The 24,665-nt window shown below is 48.2% G+C and overlaps 3 protein-coding genes across 6 annotated transcripts in view; 2 read left to right on the top strand and 1 right to left on the bottom strand.

The window, feature by feature from the left end:
• Positions 1 to 22,933, top strand: part of LOC122373315 (deoxynucleoside triphosphate triphosphohydrolase SAMHD1-like) — a 33,745-nt gene extending 10,812 nt beyond the window's left edge. For 2 of the 3 annotated variants that reach the window (XM_043351263.1, XM_043351262.1), the window contains exons 3-10: positions 4,140 to 4,323; positions 8,979 to 9,161; positions 9,435 to 9,553; positions 9,838 to 9,978; positions 20,003 to 20,264; positions 20,582 to 20,793; positions 21,015 to 21,129; positions 22,268 to 22,933. In XM_043351263.1, the coding sequence (XP_043207198.1) occupies positions 4,140 to 4,323; positions 8,979 to 9,161; positions 9,435 to 9,553; positions 9,838 to 9,978; positions 20,003 to 20,264; positions 20,582 to 20,793; positions 21,015 to 21,129; positions 22,268 to 22,399 (1,348 nt within the window). In that variant the 3' untranslated portion in view covers positions 22,400 to 22,933. Of the gene's footprint in view, positions 1 to 4,139; positions 4,324 to 8,978; positions 9,162 to 9,434; positions 9,554 to 9,837; positions 9,979 to 20,002; positions 20,265 to 20,581; positions 20,794 to 21,014; positions 21,130 to 21,492; positions 21,556 to 22,267 lie in introns of all 3 variants that reach the window. The other variant, XM_043351264.1, reaches the window with a different exon arrangement.
• Positions 10,609 to 14,604, top strand: LOC122373316 (mucin-5AC-like). 2 transcript variants are annotated; one of them, XM_043351265.1, is made up of 4 exons: positions 10,609 to 10,808; positions 12,775 to 12,937; positions 13,164 to 13,244; positions 13,525 to 14,604. In XM_043351265.1, the coding sequence occupies exons 1-4, from the start codon at positions 10,743 to 10,745 to the stop codon at positions 14,361 to 14,363; spliced, it is 1,149 nt and encodes a 382-aa protein (XP_043207200.1). In that variant the 5' UTR covers positions 10,609 to 10,742; the 3' UTR covers positions 14,364 to 14,604. The 2 variants fall into 2 exon arrangements, 1 of the variants encoding a protein (XP_043207200.1); XR_006255026.1 differs by having other exon boundaries at positions 10,620 to 10,808; positions 12,775 to 12,941; positions 13,525 to 14,307.
• LOC122373317 (putative nuclease HARBI1) lies at positions 14,829 to 19,736 on the bottom strand. Its single transcript, XM_043351266.1, has 3 exons — positions 19,604 to 19,736; positions 16,042 to 16,164; positions 14,829 to 15,940 (listed from the first exon to the last, which is right to left on the bottom strand). Exons 2-3 carry the CDS (start codon positions 16,134 to 16,136, stop codon positions 15,118 to 15,120), a joined length of 918 nt encoding a protein of 305 aa, XP_043207201.1. The 5' UTR covers positions 16,137 to 16,164; positions 19,604 to 19,736; the 3' UTR covers positions 14,829 to 15,117.
• Positions 22,934 to 24,665: the final 1,732 nt, after the last annotated feature.

The following is a 24,665-nucleotide window of genomic DNA, read 5'->3' as shown; positions in this document are numbered from 1 at the left end:
CAATCATATTGCGTAGGACAAACCCATTGGCTGTAAGCAGCATGCTGATTGGCTGACGATGACGTGACTGCATTCCTCAGCAAGGCACGCATTCCTCTGCAAGGCACTCTTTTCGGAACGAGAAATGGAATATTTTTGTATGGGGTGATTATCAGCCGTAAAAGCTTCTGATTAGTGCTAGTCTCAGCTCAATCTACAAAACTGCTATTCCAGTTTAAAACCCCATGTTAAAAGTGAACTATTTGCTTTAAAGGTAGTGTGCCACCTTTGAAAGATTTCCCATTTTATTTTTCCTAGGATAAGAAGCTTCTGTTTTTACCTAATATCGCAAAAAAAAATCAAAAATGGGCCTGGAATAGTGCCTTTTTCGCCTAAAAGTTTATCGGTTTTTAGATATGTATAACAACTGTAGTGGGCTCACCTGCAAACAGGCGTCGGGCAACAATCGCGAATGCGGCGCACTTGTGACAATAAGCAAAGGTCATTATAGTGTTACGACCATACGACGTACGGGAATGAGTTATCAGCTGTCTAATCGTAGACAACACAATGTCGAGCCTTAAACTGTAAGCCCGTATTGGTATTGTTTCTTTTATTTGGCTGTCGAACATTATTTATGGTTTGAAATATGATTTTATGTAAAATAATTGATATGAAAAAGCCGTCTTATAAGTTATGACCCCATTTCACCACACGCAAGTGGCAGAAATGACAATGATCAGCTGACGCATTTTTCTTGGCCGAAGTCAGAGCGCGCGGCCCGACGCACCACGCGTATTTGGAAATTCCGACCTCGACGAGCATCAGAAGCCAACTAACAGGCGTGTTCGAAACCGCAGGAGATGATGATGAACGGGTTTATCGAAACTTGATTGGATGAGCATATCGGTAATAGCGATTTCAGTGTGTGCATTTATTGTTCATAGTGGTGTGAAATGTGGTTGGGGTACGACCGACAGCCCGTCGGGGCGAATTTCGCACTGGGGTACTCAAAATTTGAAGAATTTAAGACGTTTCCATGAGTTTTGAAGGTATGGATAAGTTCTAAAAATCCGGTTCTCCTTATCTGGGCCATTAACTCCATACGGTCCAAGAAAGCTGGCACACTACCTTTAACCCGCGCCGGGCCGGTGCTCCGAGATTCCGCGCCGGGCCGGGGGAGGGGGTGTTTTAACACACCCCCCTTCTAACTCGGCTCCTGGGCCATGTAGCGACACGCGGTAAGCGGCAATCGAAAGAACGTCCAAAATAAGGACGAAAACACTTGAGTAATTTTTTGGACCAGGCCAAAGGTCAGGTCACCAGAGGTCACCAAAGGTAAAATGTTGACTATTTCAACATTTTGAAAACTGCCGACGGCTATCTCGGGAACCAATAGAGCTACAGCGCCGCGGAAGAACGCATTCTATAGCCCTTTTACAGGCATTTCTGAGCAATGTTCTCAGATCTTACCTCAGGTCAACGGTTTAGCCTCCAGAGGGCAAAAACTCCTAAAATAACCGTTTTTACGAAAAGCGTTTTTTTCGGCAATAACTTCTGACTCAAAAGAGCCATGACATTACTTTTGCCAGCATCGTGTTCCTCTCGTCGAGACGCGTCGAATGAACTATAATTTGACCTTGAAAGGTCAACTTGAAAATTAAACCTCAGGTCAAGGTCATCACCTGACCGGAAAAGGTCATGTTGCATATCAGTCGATCGGCAACATTGAGCCAAACACATCTAAGGCGTTTTGAGCGCTCTGCCGCACCTCTATCAGAAGTTATTAGCGAAAAACTGCTAGATTCTGTTCGTGACCTGAGATGACCTACGGGACATAAGGAGAGGTCACAGTTGCCATTTTCCGGTTCAGTGTGTCAATTTTACCTACATCTCTATGTTTGAGAGTGTCTAGAATAGCGTCCGTGCAAAACAGACGTGTTACAATTTTCTCCCATTGACTTAGGTAGGTATAATGGAGAGGCCGCAAAATTGATCTGACCTTAGGTCACCGATATGAAAATTCCGAGATATACATTTTATAGATAATGTTGATCTTATCAATCGCTGAAAGTTTCAAGGCAATCGATCAGTCGGTGTAGCTATGACGAGCATTCTTATTTTTTCGGAGGTGAGGTCACTTGGCGTGACCTGGTGACCTGACCTAAGGCGACCTGGGTCTGAAATTTTCACATGTGCGGAAAAGATGCACGAACAGGTGTGCCAAAAACGGCGACGCTCCGCGCCGCCGTTTTTGAGATATCTGCGAAAAACCGCAGGGGGGGGGGGTGTTCAAACACACCCCCCCCCCCCGGCCCGTTGCAGGTTAACTAGAGAAGCATATCAGTGTTAAATAACACGGAACGAAAATGATGACGAACGCGTTTCGGCTAAATCGCCGTCATCAGCGTCTAAAAGGAGAAGCGTCGAAAAGGAGCTGATGACGGCGATTTAGCCGAAACGCGTTCGTCTATCATTTTTGTTCCGTATTATTATACTTGTCTCAACTGAAATGCATATATCAGTGTTTGTTACATTCAGCAGCTAAATGAGGCCAGCAGCAAAAATCATGAGGAGACCCTATTCACCAGGGGTGGAGAAAGTTTTTGGGGTGCTCGAGCACCCCCTGAAATTCAAGTCACCATCATATAATAGTGCTCCAGGGGTGCTTAAATTATTAGGTCGTTCAATAAGTAACGAACAATCGGTCATAACTTCTTTATTTCTTTATTTAATACTTTAAAACTTTCACAGATTATAGATCAGACATTTCTGAATGCAGCCTATGCCTCAAACCAGTCGCCGCCCGCCTGCACACACTTCTCCCAGCGTTCCGGCCAACGCCGGAATTCCGCCCGGAAAAACGTGTTTTCCGTCTTTTTCACCCAGTTCATGACAGCGCACATGACTTCAGCGTCGGTCTCGAAGTGTTCACCATGGAGGCCATCCTTTAGGGGACCAAAGAGGTGAAAATCTGAAGGAGCCAGGTCCGGACTGTAGGGCGGCTGGGGCATGATATTCAGCCCTGTCGGCTGTCACGCGATCTCCTCGCGCGTGGCGTGAGACAAGTGCGGTCGGGCGTTGTCATGGTGTATGGTGATGTTGTTGACATCCGAGCCGCGCCTCTTCTTCAGGATTGCTTTTCTCAGTCTCCTGCAGGAATGTGATGTAGCGGCCCGCTGTCCATAACCCATTAACCCGCCCAGGTTCAAGAAAGCCCACCAGGATGACACCATGACAACGCTCGTCCGCACATGTCTCACGCCACACGCGAGGAGATCGCGAGACAGGGCTGAATATCATGTCCCAGCCGCCCTACAGTCCGAACCTGGCTCCTTCAGATTTTCACCTCTTTGGTCCCCTGAAGGATGGCCTCCGTGGTGAACACTTCGAGACCGACGCTGAAGTCAGCTGCGCTGTCAAGAACTGGGTGAAAAAGACGGAAAACGCGTTTTTCCGGGCGGAATTCCAGCTTTGGCCGGAACGCTGGGAGAAGTGTGTGCAGGCGGGCGGCGACTGGTTTGAGGCAAAGGCTGCATTCAGAAATGTCTGATCTATAATCTGTGAAAGTTTGAAAGTGTTAAATAAAGAAATAAAGAAGTTATGACCGATTGTTCGTTACTTATTGAACGACCTAATACGTCTGAGACACAAACTGCTTTGCATAAGTCGCGAGGAGAGTGATGCTGCTGGGAAAACGTACGGCCCTCCAGGTATTAAGTGGTTGGTTGCCAACATCACAATAATTGATCTGCATTGATGAATACGTCTAATGGCTGTTGAAAACCATTGCCGAAATGTGTGCACGAACCCTTTTCTCATTTCTATTGAGTCATTTTACAGGTGTGTCTCTGTCATTTAAAGTTATTACACCAAAATCACACAGGCTAAACAACCACTGTTTTTTCTGGAGGGCCGTACGTTTATGTGCTTTTCTACGCAAGAATTCGACGCTTCCATTCGCCAGGTGCTAGAAAAGCACCCCCTGGGATTATGACAATTCTCCGCCCCTGCTATTCACTTGCTTGAAAAATTGAAATATGTAAGAAGAAATTCCTTGCTATTCAAATTTCAAGCAATAGCTGCTGTAGCCATGTTTATTGTGTGGTTTGTCTCATTGCATAGAAACTTCCTGCACTATTGGTGCTCTGTGTTTCCAGGGTGGCATACCTGGCCGCCGAGCTGGTGTCGACTTTGCGCCGGAACCAGCCGGAGCTGAACATCACCGACATTGACGTGGTGTGTGTCAGTCTGGCCGGTCTGTGCCACGATCTGGGCCACGGGCCGTTCTCTCACATGTGGGAGACGTTCATGGATCAGGTGCGGCCAGAGCGCCACTGGAAGGTGAGCCAGGGGTGGTAGAGACTGACGGTGCGGCCGGGCCTATGCTTTGAGTCAGGGAATGGTGGGAATGGTGGGATTAGGTCTGTTCGGTGCTATGAATAAGAGGAGTGGGAAGAGAGAGAGAGGAATGAGAGGGGGACATCGATGCGTCGGAGGAGGCCGAACGTCGTTAAAATGGAGGCGCGGTTTCCTGAGGTCAAGGAACGGGATGACAAGGACCATGGCACACGCGGGAAGCGGATAGATACGGGGAGCTATGCTATGCCTCTGGTCTCACCCTCCACTTATATTTGACTTAGTACGAATAGGCGGCGGAACGGGGAGGGCACCGGGGCACCGTGCCCCTCCCCTTTGATTTGGGAGTTTTAACATTAGCCCTATGGGTGTTGCATGGAAAGAATGGGACCAAAAGTCGGCAGTGCCCCCCCCCCCCTTAACCCGCGCCCCGTTGGGCTCTGCCGAGCAACGCGCCCGGTTGGGGGGGGGCATTTTGGCCCCCCCCCTAAGATCTCGAGAACCACGCAACATAGCGACAAGCGGTAAACGGCGTTGGATAGCCCCAACGGGGAACTACCTTGTGACCCAATTTTATTGACCTAGGTCAAACCGATGACGTCACAGGTCAGGTCAAAGGTCCAATTTTCACCGTTTACAGGCACTTCAAGAAATGCGTTGTAAAATCGAGTAAAATGCATTTCATTGAAAATCATCGATGGGGAAATGTTCTTCAAACACATATTTTGCTATTTGAGGTCACTGATACCAGGTCAGGTCACAGAGGTCAGGTCACGGGGGGGTCACAATATGAAAGTGTCGTGTGATACATGTTTTATGGTCCATTTTACATGACAAATGCGATTATATGGGTCAGGCAGCCTTTGGGGCCAGCTTAGATCACGTTTTGGTCAAGGTCAGGTCAAGGTCAGGTCAAGGTCAGGTCAAATTAGGTCAAATTTCAAAGTTAATATTTTTGCATAAAATGGGTATCGAATCGATGCAGCTCATCACGGGGAGTTCAATGGTGGTCTTTGTTTTGCCGTACGAGGTCTAGAATTGCTAAAAATTGAGTTCAAAAATTTGACGTCATCATTTTTGAACAGTTTTTTCGCTATAACTTGGCCAAAAAACGAGATATCGATCTGAAATTTGGTATGTATATAGAAGAGCGCTGGGACTATCACATATATTCCGGTTTTTTTCGAAATTCGGGAAATTTTTGGATTTTTTCAAAGTTTTTCAAAAAAATCAATTTTTTTATTTTTTTTGGGTCAAAAACCAAAAATTTTGAAAATCCGAGATAGCAGTTTTGTAGCGCCGCCTTTTGTCTACTAGACCATATAAAGAACTTTGAAATTGCTTGATAACTGTAGATTTGGTGAGCGTTTCAAGATTGCATGTTTTTTGCTCATTTTTGCTCGAACATGACCTCAGTTTGACCTCAATAACTCCTGACCTAAGGTGACCTAAGACTTGAAATTTGGTGTGAAGGTGTCAAATTGATGCCCGGGAAGGTACTGAAAATTTGGCGGCGCTGCGCGCCGCCGTTTTCTTGCTATTCAGGAAAAACCACAGGGGGGGGGGCCAAAATGGCCCCCCCCCCCCAACGGGGCGAGGGTTAAAGGTAGTGTGCCAGCTTTCCTGGACCGTATGGAGTTAATGGCCCAGATAAGGAGAACCGGATTTTTAGAACTTATCCATACCTTCAAAACTCATGGAAACGTCTTAAATTCTTCAAATTTTGAGTACCCCAGTGCGAAATTCGCCCCGACGGGCTGTCGGTCGTACCCCAACCACATTTCACACCACTATGAACAATAAATGCACACACTGAAATCGCTATTACCGATAGGCTCATCCAATCAAGTTTCGATGAACCCGTTCATCATCATCTCCTGCGGTTTCGAACACGCCTGTTAGGTGGTGCGGTAGACCGCGCCCAAAGCCAGGGCCCCGGTAACGTGAGGTAGCCGAGTCGGGGCAGCGTGCGCTGACCCAAGCCGGGGCCGCGCGTCCTCCCGGTGTCATGTGATAGCCCGGGGCTGCCCGGGGATGCGGTAGACCGCGTCCAAAGCCGCGGCCCCGGCTTGGGTCAGCGCACGCTACCCCGACTCGGCTACCTCACGTTACCGGGGCCCTGGCTTTGGGCGCGGTCTACCGCAGGTGGCTTCTGCTCATACTTTGTGGTGCGGTGGTGGTGCATCGGGCCGCGCGCTCTGACTTCGGCCAAGAAAAATTCGTCAGCTGATCATTGTCATTTCTGCCACTTTCATGTGGTGAAATGGGGTCATAACTTTAGAGACGGCTGTTTCATGTCAATTATTTTACATAAAATAATGTTTCAAACCATAAATTAATGTTCGACAGCCAAATTAAAGAAACAATACCAATACAGGCTTACAGTTTAACCCTCGCACGACCAGGCCATTTCTCATAACACGAACGACCAGGGGGGGGGGGGGTGTTACGACCCCCCCCTGGCGTTTCGAAACGGAAGGTCGTAGAGCTTAGCGGAAAAAAACCAACGGATTGCTCTCAACGAGATCTCGCGATTGGTGGCATATTTTTTGGTCCTAGGTCAACATTTGACCTACTTTTGACCGGTCAAAGGTCAAATTTTCGGAAAAAGAGACTTTTTTCAACTTTCGGCGGCGATTGCGGCAAAACGGTGGGAGATATCGACTTGAAACCTTCACTATCGTGTTCCTTGATCAATTCTCTATCGTTTGGTATGTATTCCGTTTCCCTAGCTCTAAAAATGGCGCGTTGGGAGCGCCGGAAGTCGGCAAGGTCACAGTCGGCGGCAGAAATTCGAAAAATCAAAATTTAAATTTTTGAAATCTGATTGTATTTTTGGATTTGGGAGGTCCATTTGCTCCCTATAGAAGCTAATATTGCTGCATATTCCCATTGAGGTGACAAGAATTAGCAAAATAGTGGTTCGGGCGCTTTTCAAAAATAGTACCGGACGCTGTTCCTCTTGTGACGTCATAGCTCCGTGACCTGACCTGACCCGGTCAAATTTCTTATACCATATGATAGCCAATACTTGCCCCAACATGCATGGGAAGTTTCATCACGATCCATCAACCGATGTCCGTACCACCGGCAGGAAACCTCGGGCGTTGGCACTCAGTTTGTGAAAATCCGGCCGGAGGCTGTACCTCTTATGACGTCATAACTCCGTGACCTGACATGACCCGATCAATTTTTTTCGGCAAAAGATGCGCAAAGGTTGCCCCAGAGGGTATTGAAAATTTCAGCCCGCTACGACAAGCCGTTTAGCGTGCACTTCGAAAAAACCTCAGGGGGGGGGGGTTGATACAACCCCCCCCCCCCCTAGGCGTTCTAGGGTTAAATTCGACATTGTGTTGTCTACGATTAGACAGCTGATAACTCATTCCCGTACGTCGTAACTCTATAATGACCTTTGCTTATTGTCACATGTGCGCCGCATTCGCGATTGTTGCCGACGCCTGTTTGCAGGTCAGCCCACTACAGTTGTTATACATATCGAAAAACCGATGAACTATTAGGCGAAAAAAAAAACACTATTTTAGGCCCATTTTTGGCCGCCGAGCCGCCGAGCTGGTGTCGACTTTGCGCCGGAACCAGCCGGAGCTGAACATCACCGACATTGACGTGGTGTGTGTCAGTCTGGCCGGCCTTTGTCACGATCTGGGCCACGGGCCGTTCTCTCACATGTGGGAGACGTTCATGGATCAGGTGCGGCCAGAGCGCCACTGGAAGGTGAGCCAGGGGTGGTAGAGACTGACGGTGCGGCCGGGCCTATGCTTTGAGTCAGGGAATGGTGGGAATGGTGGGGTGAGGTCTGTGCGGTGCTATGAATAAGAGGAGTGGGAAGAGAGAGAGAGAGGAATGAGAGGGGGACATCGATGCTTCGGAGGAGGCCGAACGTCGTTAAAATTGAGGCGCGGTTTCCTGAGGTCAAGGAACAGGATGGCATGGACCATGGCACACGCGGGAAGCGGATAGATGCGGGGAGCTATGCTATGTCTCACCCTCCACTTATATTTGGCTTAGTACGGTAGGGGCTTTAAAGTTCAAAGTCTTTTATAGTTGAGAGCTGCGGCTCTACGTTCTATAACTAGCATAATTAATGAGAATTCATTCTGAACGTTCTGCGTGAACAGGTTGACGAAGCCGCCAGAGCTAAGAGAGGCTTGTGTCTGACTCTTACGTCCGATCGTGAAATACCAGCTGATTAGGAAAATGTTAGCAATTAAAGTGCAGCGCTTCGTCAAAGCTGAACATTGGATTTGCTTCTGACCCATTCACTAACTACGAGTGTTTGTGACGGCGGCTCTCTTCAACCGCAAACCATCCCCGTCATTATAGTTCCGACTTTTGTGTGTAGAACGTCGGAGCGACTTGAATCTGGGGTATCCTTACCCGGTCGAGTGCAGCACTAGTCTACCAGCTGAGCTACGGGCTTCACTGATTTCATCATCGATGCAAGTCTATATGCAATTATTACATTACCTCGTGAGTCATAACTCGCTCTTTCTCTCTGTACTGTAGTAAGAAGAAGCTTTCACTATACCAGATACCTCCATCACTGTACTAGTTACATGAGCACGCGCACGCCTGTGACTTTCCGTGACCGTCTGACCGTGCTTCGGCGCGTGGCGGGGCAGCACGAGGCCACCTCCGTGGAGATGTTTCAGTACATGCTGGAGCAGAATGGTCTGATGGAGAGCTTCACTGCTTTCGAGCTGACTGAGCTGGATATCACCTTCATCAAGGAGCAGATCGCCGGGCCCTGTCCGGACACGGGCAAATACGTCGGACGTACCGGCAAGAAAGCCTTCCTGTATGAGGTCAGTGGATGCGGTCTTCAAGGCGGAGGTTATAGTATGGGACATGACTGGTTATCAGATGGCAGTTTATCTGGTTTGTGAGTTTTTGCACAAATCAATTTCCATTTAGTGACTATGACTATATCCTTACCGAGTCTATGATATAAGTATATCCTAAGGCCTTGAATGCAGGCGCGAAATTTAAGATCAAAAGTATACTAGTTTCATTTAATTGGTTTTCGAAAAAAATCACATCAGCAGGATGGCCAATTTATAGAATATTTGAATTGCCAGATCATTTCCAACAAGCGTAACGGCATCGACGTGGACAAGTGGGACTACTTCTGCCGCGACTCTCACCTGCTGGGCATCAACATCAGCTTCGACTACAAGCGCTGCCTGCTGTACAGCAGGTGCGTCAGAGCTGGGGAAAGCGTGATGTCTCCTCTTGTGACCTAGCTGTGATGGTGCTGGGACGGGTCACCTCGATGGCGCGCGTTCCTCTTGTCCTTGCTCTCCCCTGATCGCAAGGTTCTGATTCTTCTAGTTCTGATCATTGTCGTCGGCCGTCGACCTTAAATGGCCTTGTATACCTGTATGCTAAATGAACAAACATTGGCCTTCTAGCTCTTCGTCCACTCTCCTGCGTCCAGCACACGGCGCCACTCTGACTGCCGGTCTGGCTGCTCTCCCCCAGGGTCATTGAGGTGGAGAATGAGGGCTTCCAGATCTGCACCCGTGATAAGGAGGTGGGCAACATGTACGACCTCTTCTACACGCGCTGGGTGCTGCATCGGCGTGCCTACCAACACCGGGTCTGTCGCATTGTGGAGCGCATGTGAGTGTTTCGGGGAGGACGTGGGCCAGCGTGTCGTCCGGGTCGGTCAGAGGAGGCAGTAGCGCACTTTGAGTCGTCTTTTTCGTCCAAACTGGAGCCCGTGCGAGTTAATGACTGAGAGAGGGAAGGAGAGGAAAAAAATATAGAGGATTATTGTGTTTAGTTCATCACTTTGGGCCAGCACCGGGCATTCGCTTCATGGTCTCCCCGATGCCACTCACTTATACCGCTATCGAATGAATAGGTTTTATTGGTAGGATTTTGGGTATGTAACCCTCCGCGACTTAATGAGACCTACCATGACCTGACCTGACCTGAGGCCTCTTGCACCAAACTACCTAGCTAGGTAGAATCAGCAAAATACCTACCTAGTAAAACTACCTGCGGCGGCAACTTCTCTTGCACCATTCTACCTACCTGTCCAGGTAAATTTGACAACTCGCGTTTTTAGGATTGGATGTTCGGCGGCCTGGGCAGGAAAAAGGTGCTAGAAAACGAACGGAAAAGAAAAAAAATTGTTTTGTTAAAACGTATTTTCAACCTTTACTAGCTTCCAATAATTATTTCGAATACATATATATCTTTATTCAATGAAAAGATTGAGTAAATTGAATTATAATGTGGTTGACGTTGCCATGGCAACAAAGTGGCGTATCTGACCGCTTGTTTCAAAACTACTCATCCTTCGCGTCCCTTGGTATTCATATGATAATTCTTAACTATTAATTCTCAATCGAACGAGCAAAAGATAAGTGCAAGCGGAGATGAAGCGAATAATTGCGGAACAGAAAAAGCTTGAACTGTTTCAGCTCATCCGTGATGAACGCAAGGTAAGTGCGACTGCGCTATCCAAGATAGGAGTCGCGTTTATATAGCATTTTTGACGAGGCTCTAGCTAATTTATTTTGCGATAATTTCGATGCCGTGATCTTCGCATATTTAGAGGGTAGGCATAATTTTGTAAATTACAATGCACCATTAGCATCCTTGGCAACATCACGGGTGGAGCTGTAACATTGCAACAATCCCTGTGTTCCTAAACGTGTTTGATGATATGATGTGTACCTAGGTATCCAAGCTCAGATAAAATTAAACAATTCCTTAATTTTTTCTTTGTTCGGGGGAGGCATTTAATGTGGGCAATTGAATTAAATGGTTCCAGTTCCTATGTAGTGTACCGTCACTATTAAAAAAGAGCATGCAATTCTACATAGTTATGCATACGTACTAGACACAAATTTCAAGCAGCCTCATGGCTAATTTTATATAGGTAGTAGACTCTGGTACCTACCAGAGATGCGAAGTCGATTAGTTTTCGGTGACTCAGACTCCGACTCCAGCTTTAAAAGCTCCGATTTCGACTCCGGGTGGCATTGTCAACTCCGACCGACTCCAACTCAGACAGACGCCGACTCCAAAGCCTTGCTAGGTTTGTGGAGTCGCTGGATTTCTTGTGACTCCGGCTCCAGTTTTTCCAAACGTATCCCGACTCAGACTCCGATCAGAACTGTCGACTCCGCCCGACTCCGACTCCGACTTACACCGCAGCTCTGGTAGGCACCATCACCATATGCGTCTATACCTTTTATAGTGCATTCGTCCGTCTGGATAGTGCGTAGTATGTGGCCGGAAATGGAATAGATTTTCGCAAATTTGAATTCGCTTGATAGACTTAACGCGTTAAAAATGAAATGCAAAACTGGGACAAAATGGCTAAATGTGGTCAACGCGACACGGGCTCGGTCCCTGCAAAAGATGGCACTTTTTCCCCCCCTGCTAAGGTGAAGAGGGCCTTGAGTCTTGAGACGAAATGGGCTATGAATGTCCGAGAAACAGATAGCTAGTTATGAATATGTAAGACACCTCTGTCTTCCACGCGCTCTGCCCGCGCCCGCGCGCCGACGCGCGACGGCTTCCCGCCACAGCCGGGAACACGATTTAGCCGTGCATCCTTCACGACTCTCTGCCGTGAAGGATGCATATTATACCTACACACAAATCGTAATTACTATTCTTAAATTATGCGTCGTCGAAATATCATCAAAATACAGCTTTTGAGGCCAGCTGCAATGCCCAAGTCAGGATGCTTATTTACTTGGAAAAGCTACTTTTCCAAATCTCAATTTTCCGACATCGATACGCAAATTGTAGTATCGATACGCAAATTGTAGTCTGAACTCTATACGCAAATATAGAGCTGAAAGATTATCGTCATCACGAGTCCGGTTACATTGCAGCACACAGGAATTCATATAATACAAACACGAAAGACGCAAGATGTGGAGGGGGGAGTCAGAGATGGACGCGGGTGGATCAGAGACGAAATTAGAACCTTCGGAGGTTCTAAATCGGAAGGTTTACAAATGTTCGTCAAAAAATGTTCGTCATTTTCAAAGAGTCCTCGAATATCACTTCTTCGCAGGCTTCTGCGCCCGTAACATTTTTATTATGATAAATGTTACCATTAAAGTTTGTCATTTTTAAACTTCTCTAGGCCGAGGGAGCGACAACATTGCGTTGTCATTAGAGGAAACATTGGAGGAAAAGTTATTCCGATGCCAATAGATTCTTGGATTACAAACTCATCGACCACGTTGTGCAGTTTAAGGCTAACTTTTAGTATCCTTCGAGCATTACAATTTGCTTGTTCTCCTACAAAGTAGACAAATCATTTGCAATGGTGAATCTCGGGAGGCGGAGTAGGTACTTATGATGCCGGCTGTATCTGCTGAGTTTTGCCTGATTACCCACCCAACAGATATGGAAATAAAGTGTGTCAACGTTCTCCTTTTCCAGACACTTTATGGAGAGTTTAAGGGCCCCAATGCCCGCTCGCGTAGGCTTCAAGAATGGGGTCGCATACGCGAGCGAGCCATTCAACTTGGCCTGATAAATGACGCAACATCGACGCAAAGCATGCTGCAGGGTGTTATAAAAAACACCCAAGACCGGACAAAAAGTGAGTAACCATTGTTACCACCACTACGACACCGCAATTAAGCACACTGCAGTGCTAGCACAATGGCATTTAACCAAATAACGCACCTTATATCATATACGCAGACTTCAATTTTTTTAAGGCGTTAGCTCTTTAGAAACAGCTTTTGACGAACCGAGCCGCACATGTTTTGGTTGATATCCCCCACAGAGCAAATATTCACGCCGTACACTTACCTCTGTTGCAGAAAAATTCCAGCAAAAGAACCAGTCGGGGGCAGGTGCAGTGGTCTGGACCCAGCTCGACGATACCGTCATGGATTGCGTGGGTATGTTACTTTCAGCCTTCAGATGTAACGGTACATAGTAGTGTTAAATATTTTTTATGCATTGTCTTTGGAGGGCTTAAACAAAAGATCAGACATGTCCGAGCTAAGCTCTTTTTCTCCTGTGTTAGTGTGTTAGAAGCTATCGTGACAAAAAAAAGAAAACCTTTGGGACGGCACCCCTTCCCAGACCCAAGGGATTAACATCGTAAGCGTGAGGCAAAAGGGCGCCAAGATCCGCTGTCTCTTACATCCCTTTGTTTTTTTTTTTTCACTCCGGCAGGCAGAGACAACTACCTGACGTCGTTTAAGGTTCCTGGCGGGATTACCTGGGGCCAGATGATGACGAATCAGCAAGAAGCCGGCCCAGAAACCGCACTGACAACCGCGGGAGAAACGTCATCAGCACCCAGTATCTACTTCACTACAGAAGACGGTCGGTTGATAGGGCTGGGCACGCCGCTCGCCCAGTCTCCGGCGACCAATGCGACCACGATAACCACCACGGTCCTCTCGACCGTCCCCTCGACCAGGGCAGGCTCGTCAAACGCAACAACCCCTTCGACTGGTCCGCCCCAGGAAAGCGCCATGGCTCTCTCGTCCGGCAAGGCCTCGTCAGCTGACGCAGCCCCTTCGACTGTTCCGTCCCACTCCCAGGGGAGCGCCACGGCTCTCTCGACCGGCAAGGCCTCGTCAGCTGACCCAGCCCTCCCGACTGGAGCGTCCCAGGAGAGCGTCACGGCTCTCTTGACCGGCGAGGCCTCGTCAGCTGACGCAGCCCTCTCGACTAGAGCGTCCCAGGAGAGCGCCACGGCTCTCTCGACCGGCGAGGCCTCGTCAGCTGACGTGGCCCTCTCGACTGGAGCGTCCCAGGAGAGCGCCACGGCTCTCTCGACCGGCGAGGCCTCGTCAGCTGACGTGGCCCTCTCGACTAGAGCGTCCCAGGCATCGGAGAGAAACCGCGATGAGATTGAAGCGCGCCTCCAGCTCATCCGCTCAACGCCACTCTTCAGACGGACGCCGGAGGAGGTGACCCTGCTCCGCACCTACCTCAGCTTACAGATCCTGGAGGACATGCTGCAGGGAGGAACTCCCACACCAACCCTGACATATGTGCTATGAGCAGGGCTGCGGAACCGCAGCTAGAGCTGGATCCGGAGCCGCCGGAGCCGGCATCTTTTGCCCGGAGATGGAGGCGGAGCCGGAGCTGTCGAAGTTGGTGGCGACTCTGGCTAAATTTGTTTGTTTTGTTTTTAAGGAAAAAGTTAACTTAATTAGTTCGGTTTGACAGTCACGTGAATAAAATACGCCTCAAATATATTATTCCTTTCTTGTGAAGGAAATAAACCGTTTTAAGAAGTAATTAGTTTCAAGCTTCCTCTTCATGGTTCTGGCTTGGACTGAATCGTATGTCACATGAATTGTAAACGAACACCTAACCATTACACATGGTAGGTACAGAAGTTTCACTCAAAGGTCAAACATAAACACACTGTCAATCGCAAATACCTTACAAAAAGGCTAGCAACCATCAAACATGTTTTTATTTGCTGCTCTCCCTCTCCCTTTCGCTCCCTCTCCCGCTCGCTCCCTATACCCCTCGCTCCCTCTTCTCTCCCTATCCCCAAGCGTATACAAATACACAAACACTCAAGCACACGTACATAGCCATAGGCCACTGGCCATGAGTAGACGACTCTGCTGTTGCCTAGCTGCGGTTGGCCCGAGTATCGACCAGCTAATGGCGTACGAACAGCCGCACGAGGTCATTGCGGCGCACAAGACCCGCCCGCCTCTCGGCGCCTGCCGCCGGCAGCTCTGCCGCCCCGTCAGCTGGCTCCTGCACCATTCCTTCATCTTGCCTCAGTGGTCCGAGTCATTCGCCGAAGTCACCGCCCTTGATACACATATTGTGTAGGATAAAGCACGTGTGAATAACCGCCACGCAGCGGGCCACACTTTTCAGGCGCAGCCCGAACTCGAGCGCCCCGAACCGCATTTTCAAAACGCCGAAGGCGTTCTCCACCACCACACGAGTGCGCGCATGAGCGTTATTGTATGCGCGCTCCTCGGCGGTGGTGGGGTCTGCAATGGGCGTCATGAGCCAGGGTGACAGGCCGTAGCCACTGTCCCCCAGCATCATGGCGCCCATTACAGGATTTCCATTCCGGAAATAGTCGGGCAGCCCTGATGTGGCTAAAACTCGGGCGTCGTGCACCCGACCGCCACAATGCACGCTCAATGCAACGATTGAGCGGTCGGGTGCAGCGACAGCCATCACATTGAGGGACGGGAAGCCTTTCCTATTGATATACGCCTCCCGCTGCTCTCGGGGGACGGTGAGGCGTACATGGGTGCCGTCGATGCACCCCACGATGTCGGGCAGCCCGGCGACCTGTCGAAAGTCCTCCTTGAGACGTCCGAGAGCCGCCGGGTCGCTCGGCCAGGTGATGGCCCCTGGGCAGCGGTGGATTATCGCATCCGTCACGCGGTGAATGGCGCGGCACACGGTGGCCTCGGAGACGCCGTGGCCGTCTCCCACCAGGCGCAGATACGCACCGGTAGCATAGAACCGCAGCGACACGAGCAGCTGCTGGCGAGGTGTCAGTGCCATATTTAAGCCCGTGTCGTGCGCCACCGTCCCGCTAATGAGGTCTTCCAGTGCAGTGGCGACCTCGACGCTGAGGCGGAAGTTTTCCCTAAAGAGAAACGGGATTTAAGGTTATATAAAGCTTTCGAATGAATACAATGACACTCTTGATATGCGGCATACAGGCACCCATGCACATTAAATAGTCACCTGAATGTCGTTGGATGCAGTGCTCCCATGTTGATGCGCGGACGGAGCCTCCGCTGGCGGCGCTCCCGAGGCTCAAAATTGTCATCATCGGCCATAGTCAATCCGGCAATGCATAGGCGTTATCTGGAAGCAACATGCATAAGATGGTTTTGATCCGTGGTCGGCACCATTTAAAAGCATGGCTTGCGGACACAAGTGGGTACACCTACTCATCGCAATGTTTTTTTACGGCACATGTACGTCAGCAACTATGACTATGACAAAACTGCGTATCACACATGTAAGTAGGTAATTTAATCCTTAACCCGCGCATGACTGGGATATTTTCCATAACGCGAGTGGCTGGAGACGGGGGGGGGGGCGACTCTACAGAGCCCCCTCCTTATCTCCGAAACTAGGTACTGGGCCGATCGTCAAAATTCAAACGGCCTCTGATAGCCCTGGTAAAACTGACGAGCGAAACCTTATTTCATTGACCTCGAGGAGTCAGAGGGGCCCTAGTGGTCAGATACAGACACTAGCAGTTATTCACAGGAGGCACCAGCCGCCAGGTGAAGGATCTTATCTGTCAGGCTGGTTTTTGGAGTGGTTTGGAGTTTTTTTTTTTAATTTTCAACATATGTTTTGGGTCTCCCCCCCCCTCTCTCTACAGGGGAGCGTACGAGACCGTCTTTATCTATCTGCTAACGCTTTGGTCCGCGAATATAGAGGTCAACAATGCTGTGGCTCCCGAGTGCCCTTCTAGCGCGACACCTATATGAAATGTAGAGAGACATCTAACGGCTGTTCCCACTTCCCACTCCGCAGTGGAATGGCCATCGCCCGTCATAGGCGGATTCATGCGGGCCGTGGCCGAACATGACGGGACTAGCGACTAGCCCCTTCCATTAGAAATTAATTAGTTGCAGAAGGTGATATGTTTATAACAAAACGAGTGACTGAGGACGTTTTAGAGTGAAGCTGTTTATCTTAACAAATTACAAAGAGTTTTGGCTTCTTTGGCCCCTGCCTGACGGCTGACTGACAACGCCACTGCATGAATATCGATAACAAAGTTGTTGCTCGTCAACAAATAAAATTGAAATACATGTTACAAAAAATATAAACAACTCAAAAACATGTGGCTTCTACCGGCAACATGAACATTGAAAATAGCACAAAATTTTAAATGCCTATTTATACAAGTTATTTGCTACATCGATAGCTTGGAAGAGTTCATTTCTCTATGACGGGGGGAAATAACGCGGTCTGGCGCAGTTAGCGCGCGAATTGTTGGGGTCCATTTCCACGTGGCGGGAGTCGAGGCCATTGAAGTTGAGAATCGGTATATTTGGTGGATTCAAGGGCATGTGTTACTGAATAAAATTTCCCCATGGCTGGGAAATTCACATCTGTGTATAAGGGTCACCAAAGCCATTTTTCGTGATTGACTGTGAGAAGGTAAGGTGAGGGAAGGGGAGGTAATGGCAGCTCATGCTGGAATGATACCTATGCATAGTGCACAAGTGATTCCAGGCAAAATTTAACATGGGCAAAGCTTCGTAAATCATATTACTGTTTTTAACCAGAAGAAATAAAACAAGTATCAGATGAAATCCCTCTGTTGCACCCTAGGCTAAGAATTAAATAAAAACCTGTATTTCACGACTCAAACCACGTCAACCTAGAAAAATGTTCATAAAATACGTTCTTATAAGTGACTGCATTGGGTGGTGCTGAATTCCAGTTTAGTTGGTGCGAGCTAGAGCACATCAGTAACAAGTGCAGATTTATAAGTTCTGTAAAATTATTGATAGTGCTCCACAAGGCCACTTTCTTAAAAAGCCCTGTTGATGAAAATATAATTTTACTAGCCAGTCATTCACATGGGTCCGAGAAATTGACCTGGGATCTGAATTATGTTCTTAAACTCTAATACCACTGATCTTGATCTCACCTACAATAGCATCACAATCATGTATCCAGTTACCTATATAATTTGTTGATGGTTTCATTGGTATCATACATCATTACCTCTGTCGGTGCTCTCTTTTTGTGGCCATATAATCATAATGGGATCATTTGTGGCAATTTACATTAGGTGTTTAAGGGATATTGTGTGATTACACAATACACATAGCAATTTACATAGGCGGCGGAATGGGGAGGCGGTGTTTCATTTTTCAGTCTTTTTGGTGGCAAATCACACCTAATGGGGAGAATATTTTCATCCCTAAAATATGAATGACCGACTTATATGAATGACATAATATGACAACCGAAATATGAATGACATCTCTGAAAAGAGTTGCATGTATTCCCAACAGCCAGTTCACATGTCACTTGACAGTGATGCACCCACATCCTTTTGTTCCACACCCTGTCAAGATCCTGACATGAAATCCTGGTTTATCAGTTAGCATAAAAATTGGCATTACACCATTTTGCAAAAATACTGCAGTTACTTACTTTCTTTTTTCTCATCCTAGGATTTTTTTCTTCATCGGCACACCCAACCAATATCCAATTTTAGAACACTGCGGGGAGGGCACCTGGGTACCGTGCCCCCCTTTGATTTTGGCATTTTAACATTAGCCGTATGGGCATTGCATGGAAAGAATGAGACCAAAAGTCAGCAGTACCCCCCCCCCCTAACTGAAGGTGTTCCGCCACTACTGTCAATTTATAGTTTTGTGATACTTAAGGACATCAAATCACACTGGAAAACCGCTTCACATTTTGCAAATGGTGGTAGAGCTTAAATCCTTGTGCGAACAGCTGTTATTGGCTTATGCTTTGGTTTGTTGTCAGATCTTATTAGATCATAGACGCAAGAAATAATTTTTGTGTGGGATCCAAATTCTGGTATGATCTTATCTTTTTGTTTTTAGATCCACTGATGTAATTGATCTATCACATGCCTCCATGCACATATGATACTAAACTAACCTACCTAACAGCTACCGAATATCTTTGACGTGCCACTTGAGATGTACTATAATGGAAGATGAAATATCCAGTAATCTCAAATTAAAGTTTTCTTGAGAGCATAGAGCAGAAATTGTAATTTTTCTTTTTCAACATTGACTGTTTGATGTACCTCGGCTTTTGTCATATTTAGATGCCTCTCTTTATTTTGAAGAGCACATGAATTTTATTGTTTTGACCATGTCAATTAGTTTGCAAATGATCCCTTAACCCAGCGAGTGTTGTCATTGTGACATTTTGATTTTGATAGAAAGACACCTATTTATTGTCAGCATTTGAAATGAAGAACATACACATTAAGGGAAGATTTTTTTGACTTTTCATTGCAATTCATTACAGAGAGCAAGCATTTTTAACAAAACATGATACCTAACGTACTCAATTTTCCTAGTGGGCTAATGCCACAATTATCACCTTTAAATGCATATTTAAAAGCAATCAAACTCAGTCTCAAGCCTTCTGCAGTGCATGGCAATTTTCTCAAGAATATTGATATTTATTATGTGTTATTGGCTACGTCATGCATAGATGAAACATTACCAAGCAAGAGAAACATTTTGATATCATTATTTACACAATAGTTCATCTCACTCACCTTTTCAATGTCTTCACTGTTGCGATGACTTCACTTTTACCTAAGCTTTTGCTAGTTATTTTGGAGGCCCGAATTTACCTTCAAAACGTCAAAATTTCCTCCGCGAGTACTACTTTCCGGCTTTCGGTGCAAGAGGAAAACAGTCGGTCGGACTTTAACAATTGGTAAGTTCTCATGCCGCTCGGTAGAATTTCTAGGTAAATTTTCACGGTAGCGTTTTTTGGTAGGTAGTTTGGTGCAAGAGAATTTAGGTAAAATCTGAATTTACCTAGGTAGGTAGTTTGGTGCAAGAGGCCTCACCTCCCGTGGCTTGCCTTGCTGCGCCCTGACTTGGTCTACTGTAACCTGACCCATGCCCTAATCTGGTGCGACCTGACCTTGCCTGACGTTTCGCGGCAGGTTCTGTGACCTGCTGGCGCTGGCCGACCCGTACCTGCTGTTGCCGGACCCGTCGCGTCCCGACTCTCCTGGAGTACGCATGTCGGAGGCGTGCGACAACATGGGTGTCTTCAGCCAGCTGACGGACCACGTGCAGCAGTTGGTGGCGCAGAGCGTGACCGAGGAGCTGGAGCCGGCGCGCCGCCTGCTCCGCGACATCCACACTCGCCGCCTGTACAAGTTCGTCTGCGCCAGCCAGCCGACGGCTAAGGACGGGAAAGAGGTGGGCTGACGCACGGGGACGCGAGTACACGTGGACAGGGGGATGCGTGGTCACTGGGCACATTTTAATCTCACGGACTAATGTGCAAGATAAGGCGCGGATAGCACGACATGTTTGTCAGCCAGATGTACATACAACACCAGTCTGACATTTTTGGAAGCTCAGTCATGAAATACTCGATGCGATAATAAAGCACACGCTGGATGGGACACTTTTAGGCACTGACAGCCTGTGACAAAGGCCCGCTGCTTTGACTGCGCGCCGCCCTCGCGCCCGATATGTCCTCTGATTCCCCCGTCTGTGCCGCTCGCCCCCAGATCGACACGGAGGCGATCCGCTGCGGCGTGGGCGCTCTCCTGCAGCCCGAGGACGGCCTCTCGCCGGACGACCTCATGGTGGACGTCATCAGCATCACCTACGGCATGGGCAACCGCAACCCCATCGACTGTGTGCGCTTCTACAGCAAGGAGAACCCGAACACGGCCATGATTATCCGTCGCTCGGATGTGTCCCCTCTGCTGCCCGATAAGTGAGTGGCACCGACGGGCTTGCTGGACCAGAGAATGGTGGGTGGAGGGTAGGGTGCGTGACATGATGGGAGGGTTGGGTTTTGTGTGTAATAAGGTATGGTAGGTTCATTTATGAAGCATACCATCATGGTGACGTCATCTTACCTTTCGTAATACATACATCATGATGACGTGTGCCGCAGGTTCCGTGAGACCTACATCATGATGACTTGTGCCGTAGGTTCCGTGAGACCTACGTCATGATGACATGCCGTCAGCGGGAGAAGAACAAGGTAGCGGCGGCACGTGCTCGGTTCGAGGAGTGGAGCAGCTCGAATCAGTACAGCCTGCCATCGGTAAGTAACAAAACCTACTCTGCCATCCCTAGGGAGATGAGTTTGGTCTCTGGTGATTGGGTTGGATTTGAGTAAACTACCATCATGCTCACCCTCCCGGCCGCTTTTTGGTTGAAAAAAAAAAAACGGATTACATATTCTTCCGGCCAGTCTCCCAAGAGTCCTGTCACGGCGACCGCTTCCTATGATGTTCCTGTCACATTAGGCAGCCGTGTTTTACCGCACCTGTGAGGACGGTGCGGGTACTCGATACCGGGGACTCGTCCCAACCAGCTGATCTTTATGGGGGCACAGTCTCCATGTACGGCGGCTGTAACCACAGGCAGGGTGTTCTGACTGGCCTATGGGTGTTTCTCCGCGCAGTACTGCCGACTTGGCTCATACCGACCCGTTTCTCTCCCCACGCTAGCGCAAACGTGCTGAGCCGTGAGTATACCATATTACCATAATCGCACAGCTTAGCGCCGCGGCTGTCCGTGGCTGCAGCAGAGCCGTGTGACACGCTAGCTGAGCTCCGTGACCGCCCGAGCCCCGGTAGATGTGTGGTGCGCACCCTCAACAGAGCAGCTGCCTTCGTCCTGTCCCTGCCGCCGCCGCCGCCGCCGTCCTTTCCCATGACACCGAGTTTGTGCAGCGCTGCTGTGTGTGTGCCTCGTCGTCATACTTTGTCTTACGCAATACGCTTGCAGCCACTCCACGACAATAGCGTGCGCGATGCGTCGATGCCTTATTTTTATGTACTTTTGTTGGCTGTTGTCTTTAGCCTGCACGCGTGCTTCATATGTTAATGAATCACATTCATCGGCTCGATACCGACTTTGCTACTGTTTTGTCCCTGGTACTGTTTTGTCCCTGGTACTGTTTTGTCCCTGGTACCTGGTACCTTTTGTAATTAGACTGTGAAGCTGTGCTGACAATGTGTCTGTCGTGACCACACCTGACCCATCTGTATATACGTTGTGAGGCCTCCCCTACTGCCTGTGTGACACTACTGCCTGTGTACCCCGTCTGTGAGCCGTGTGACCCGACCTGATACCGTACTCTGCCTGCTGTCGACCCCACCCGACTCCGTCTGTTTGTCGTGTGAACCCTGCCTAACGCCGCCTACCCGATATGACGTTACTCCGTGTGCCCCCAGCGGGAGCTCTGGTTCGGCCGCATGTCTCCAGTAAAGGGCGGCGAGGATGAGACCCTGGGCGAGCTGGAGCAGACGGGCCGCCGGCGCAACCTCTCCCTCAGACGGAGTGTCAGCAGCAACATCGACCTGTGATCAGGGACCGGCGCGCCCGGCCCGTGAGCCAGCAGCCGGTGCGGCGGCCATCGAACCAGGAGTCATGCTAGTCTGGAAACAAAACAGCGTACTTGCGTATATTCGGTACACGCACCTGCGCAAACATCATGCGCTGTGTTTTACGTTGATTTTAACGGCCACCCTAGGTCCGATTTGATATTAGCTGGTTGTTGTTTATGTAATTTTGCCTGCAAGTACCATTTTGTTTGAGAGTTTATTTAATTCAGAATGTGCTAGCTATCAACAGATCTTAAAGTGACGCACAATGAAGCGACTTGTCGCTCGATCATTCTTGCTACGTGTTTCCACTTAGATGTTGCTATTTATTATTTGTGTGATTCCTTGCTACAACGGCAAGATGATTATACTTTGCCTTGGTTGGTTTGATGTCTCAACTTTATTGATAGGACTTATGTGATAGAGATGAACCTCTTAAAATAAGTTTATGCTCATTCCATTACTCCTCTTGCTTGCTGATCTGGATTTCAGGGATGACTTTCGCTGCCCAGTGCCTTAACCCTCGCCCGCACATGCCATTTTCCCATCCTAGAACGCACATGGGGGGGGGTTGCCACCCCCCCCCCCCCGCGCCATTTCGTTCCTGTTGGAGATAGAGCTTAGCAGTAAAGACCAAAAAGATTCTTTGGGAAGAGACGAATCCAATGATACCCAGTTTTACCTTCTCAGGTCAGTCATTGACCTTCCAGGTCAGGTCAAACTAAAAAATGTTGCTGTTTTGGGTCACCGTTGGATATCAAGTACGCTGCTTATCGAATACCGATGACGATGCTGTTTTCTGGTGCCAAGCCAGCTAGAACCTCTTTGTCACACTATCCGACCAGAATTTTGCTGCTGAGGTCATTTCAGGTCAAGTTAGGTCAAGGTCAATTATATGTGTTTGTATGTCTGTGTGTGTCTGTGTGTATACTGATGTGTGCACCGATTGTTTTTGGGTCCATATCACATGAAATTATGATCTGAGAAGCTTTTACCAAAAATGCAGTCAAAAAACTTCACAAAAAGTAAATTCAGCTTGCCTAAAACGCAATTATCTTAGATGACCTAGGTTGACCTTGACCCTGACTTTGACCCCTGTACATCGTCGAACAACATGTTCCATGATAGGTGGGAGGTAAGACTGGCAAAAAAGGCCGAAATCAGGGTGTCAAAAGCTCACAAGGCCCATGGCAAACGCAAGATGTTGAGAATTGGCCATTTGGGTCATGACATGACCTGAAAAACAAGGTCATATCTCCGAAACCAAAAATCACAGAAACTTGAAATTTTCAGTGGACATCAAGAAAGGATAGACGAGCAGCTATACGAAAAATCAGCCTTCTAGCTCTAAAAATGTTGAGTGCAGAGCAGAAAGACTGCCTGGGGGGGGGGGGGGGGGCATGTGCGGGCGAGGGTTAATCATAGATGTGATATGATATCAACCGTGCCTTTTAGCTGGTGATATTGTCTCTTTGACGTTTGTCATTGCTGCTTGTCCTAGCTTATCGTTGTTGGCTTGTGATGCTGGTTAGTTCAAAAACTGGCCTTTGAACGTGACTGTTATTGCGCTCTGTCGAACAGGCGTCCTAATATTTGGTTAGCTTTTAGCCATTGGCTTGTTTGGTGTGCTGTTTTTGGAGCGTTTGAACTACTCCAGATTTGATGGATGCTAGATCTAGGACGATAATGATGGCGCAGAGGCCATAAGCTGATCGACAATGAAAGGATGGGAGTTGTTGGATTATCCTTGATTGGCTTTTTGACGGCGGTTATTCCTAATCCAGAATACACTTCTCACACTATTGCGAGCATTTAATTGTTAACGGATTTGTTATTGCTAATGTGGAGTTCAACGGCGATTGGTCAGCTACGGCCACCAGGATCCCAACTGAACGTCACCGAACAACACACTGATCTCAACGCATGTCGTCATAATTTGGCCATAATGCACAATACTAATTTATCGACGACGATGATGTATGTCGTAGCGTATATTATTGAGAAAGGAGCATTTGACAGGTTCATGTCATTGCTCAACAAATGTATAATTAACGACCATGTTTGTAGTGTAATGAGCAATTCCAGCTCGCCCACGGAGACACGTTGTGTTTTAATTGCTGTGAAGGGGTTCACTTTTTGATACCCGTCTTCCTCTTGCGGCTTACAGCCAGTTGTGACTCCTCGTTGAAATGTTATCGACCTTTGGGAGTCTTCACGAGAACCAGGTGACGGTCGCTAGAACCACTCC

Source organism: Amphibalanus amphitrite, unplaced genomic scaffold (genome assembly GCF_019059575.1).
Source record: "Amphibalanus amphitrite isolate SeventyFive unplaced genomic scaffold, NRLGWU_Aamphi_draft 001476F_arrow, whole genome shotgun sequence".
NCBI classification, from domain to species: domain Eukaryota; kingdom Metazoa; phylum Arthropoda; class Thecostraca; order Balanomorpha; family Balanidae; genus Amphibalanus; species Amphibalanus amphitrite.
This window is presented reverse-complemented; position numbering and strand designations above follow the sequence as displayed.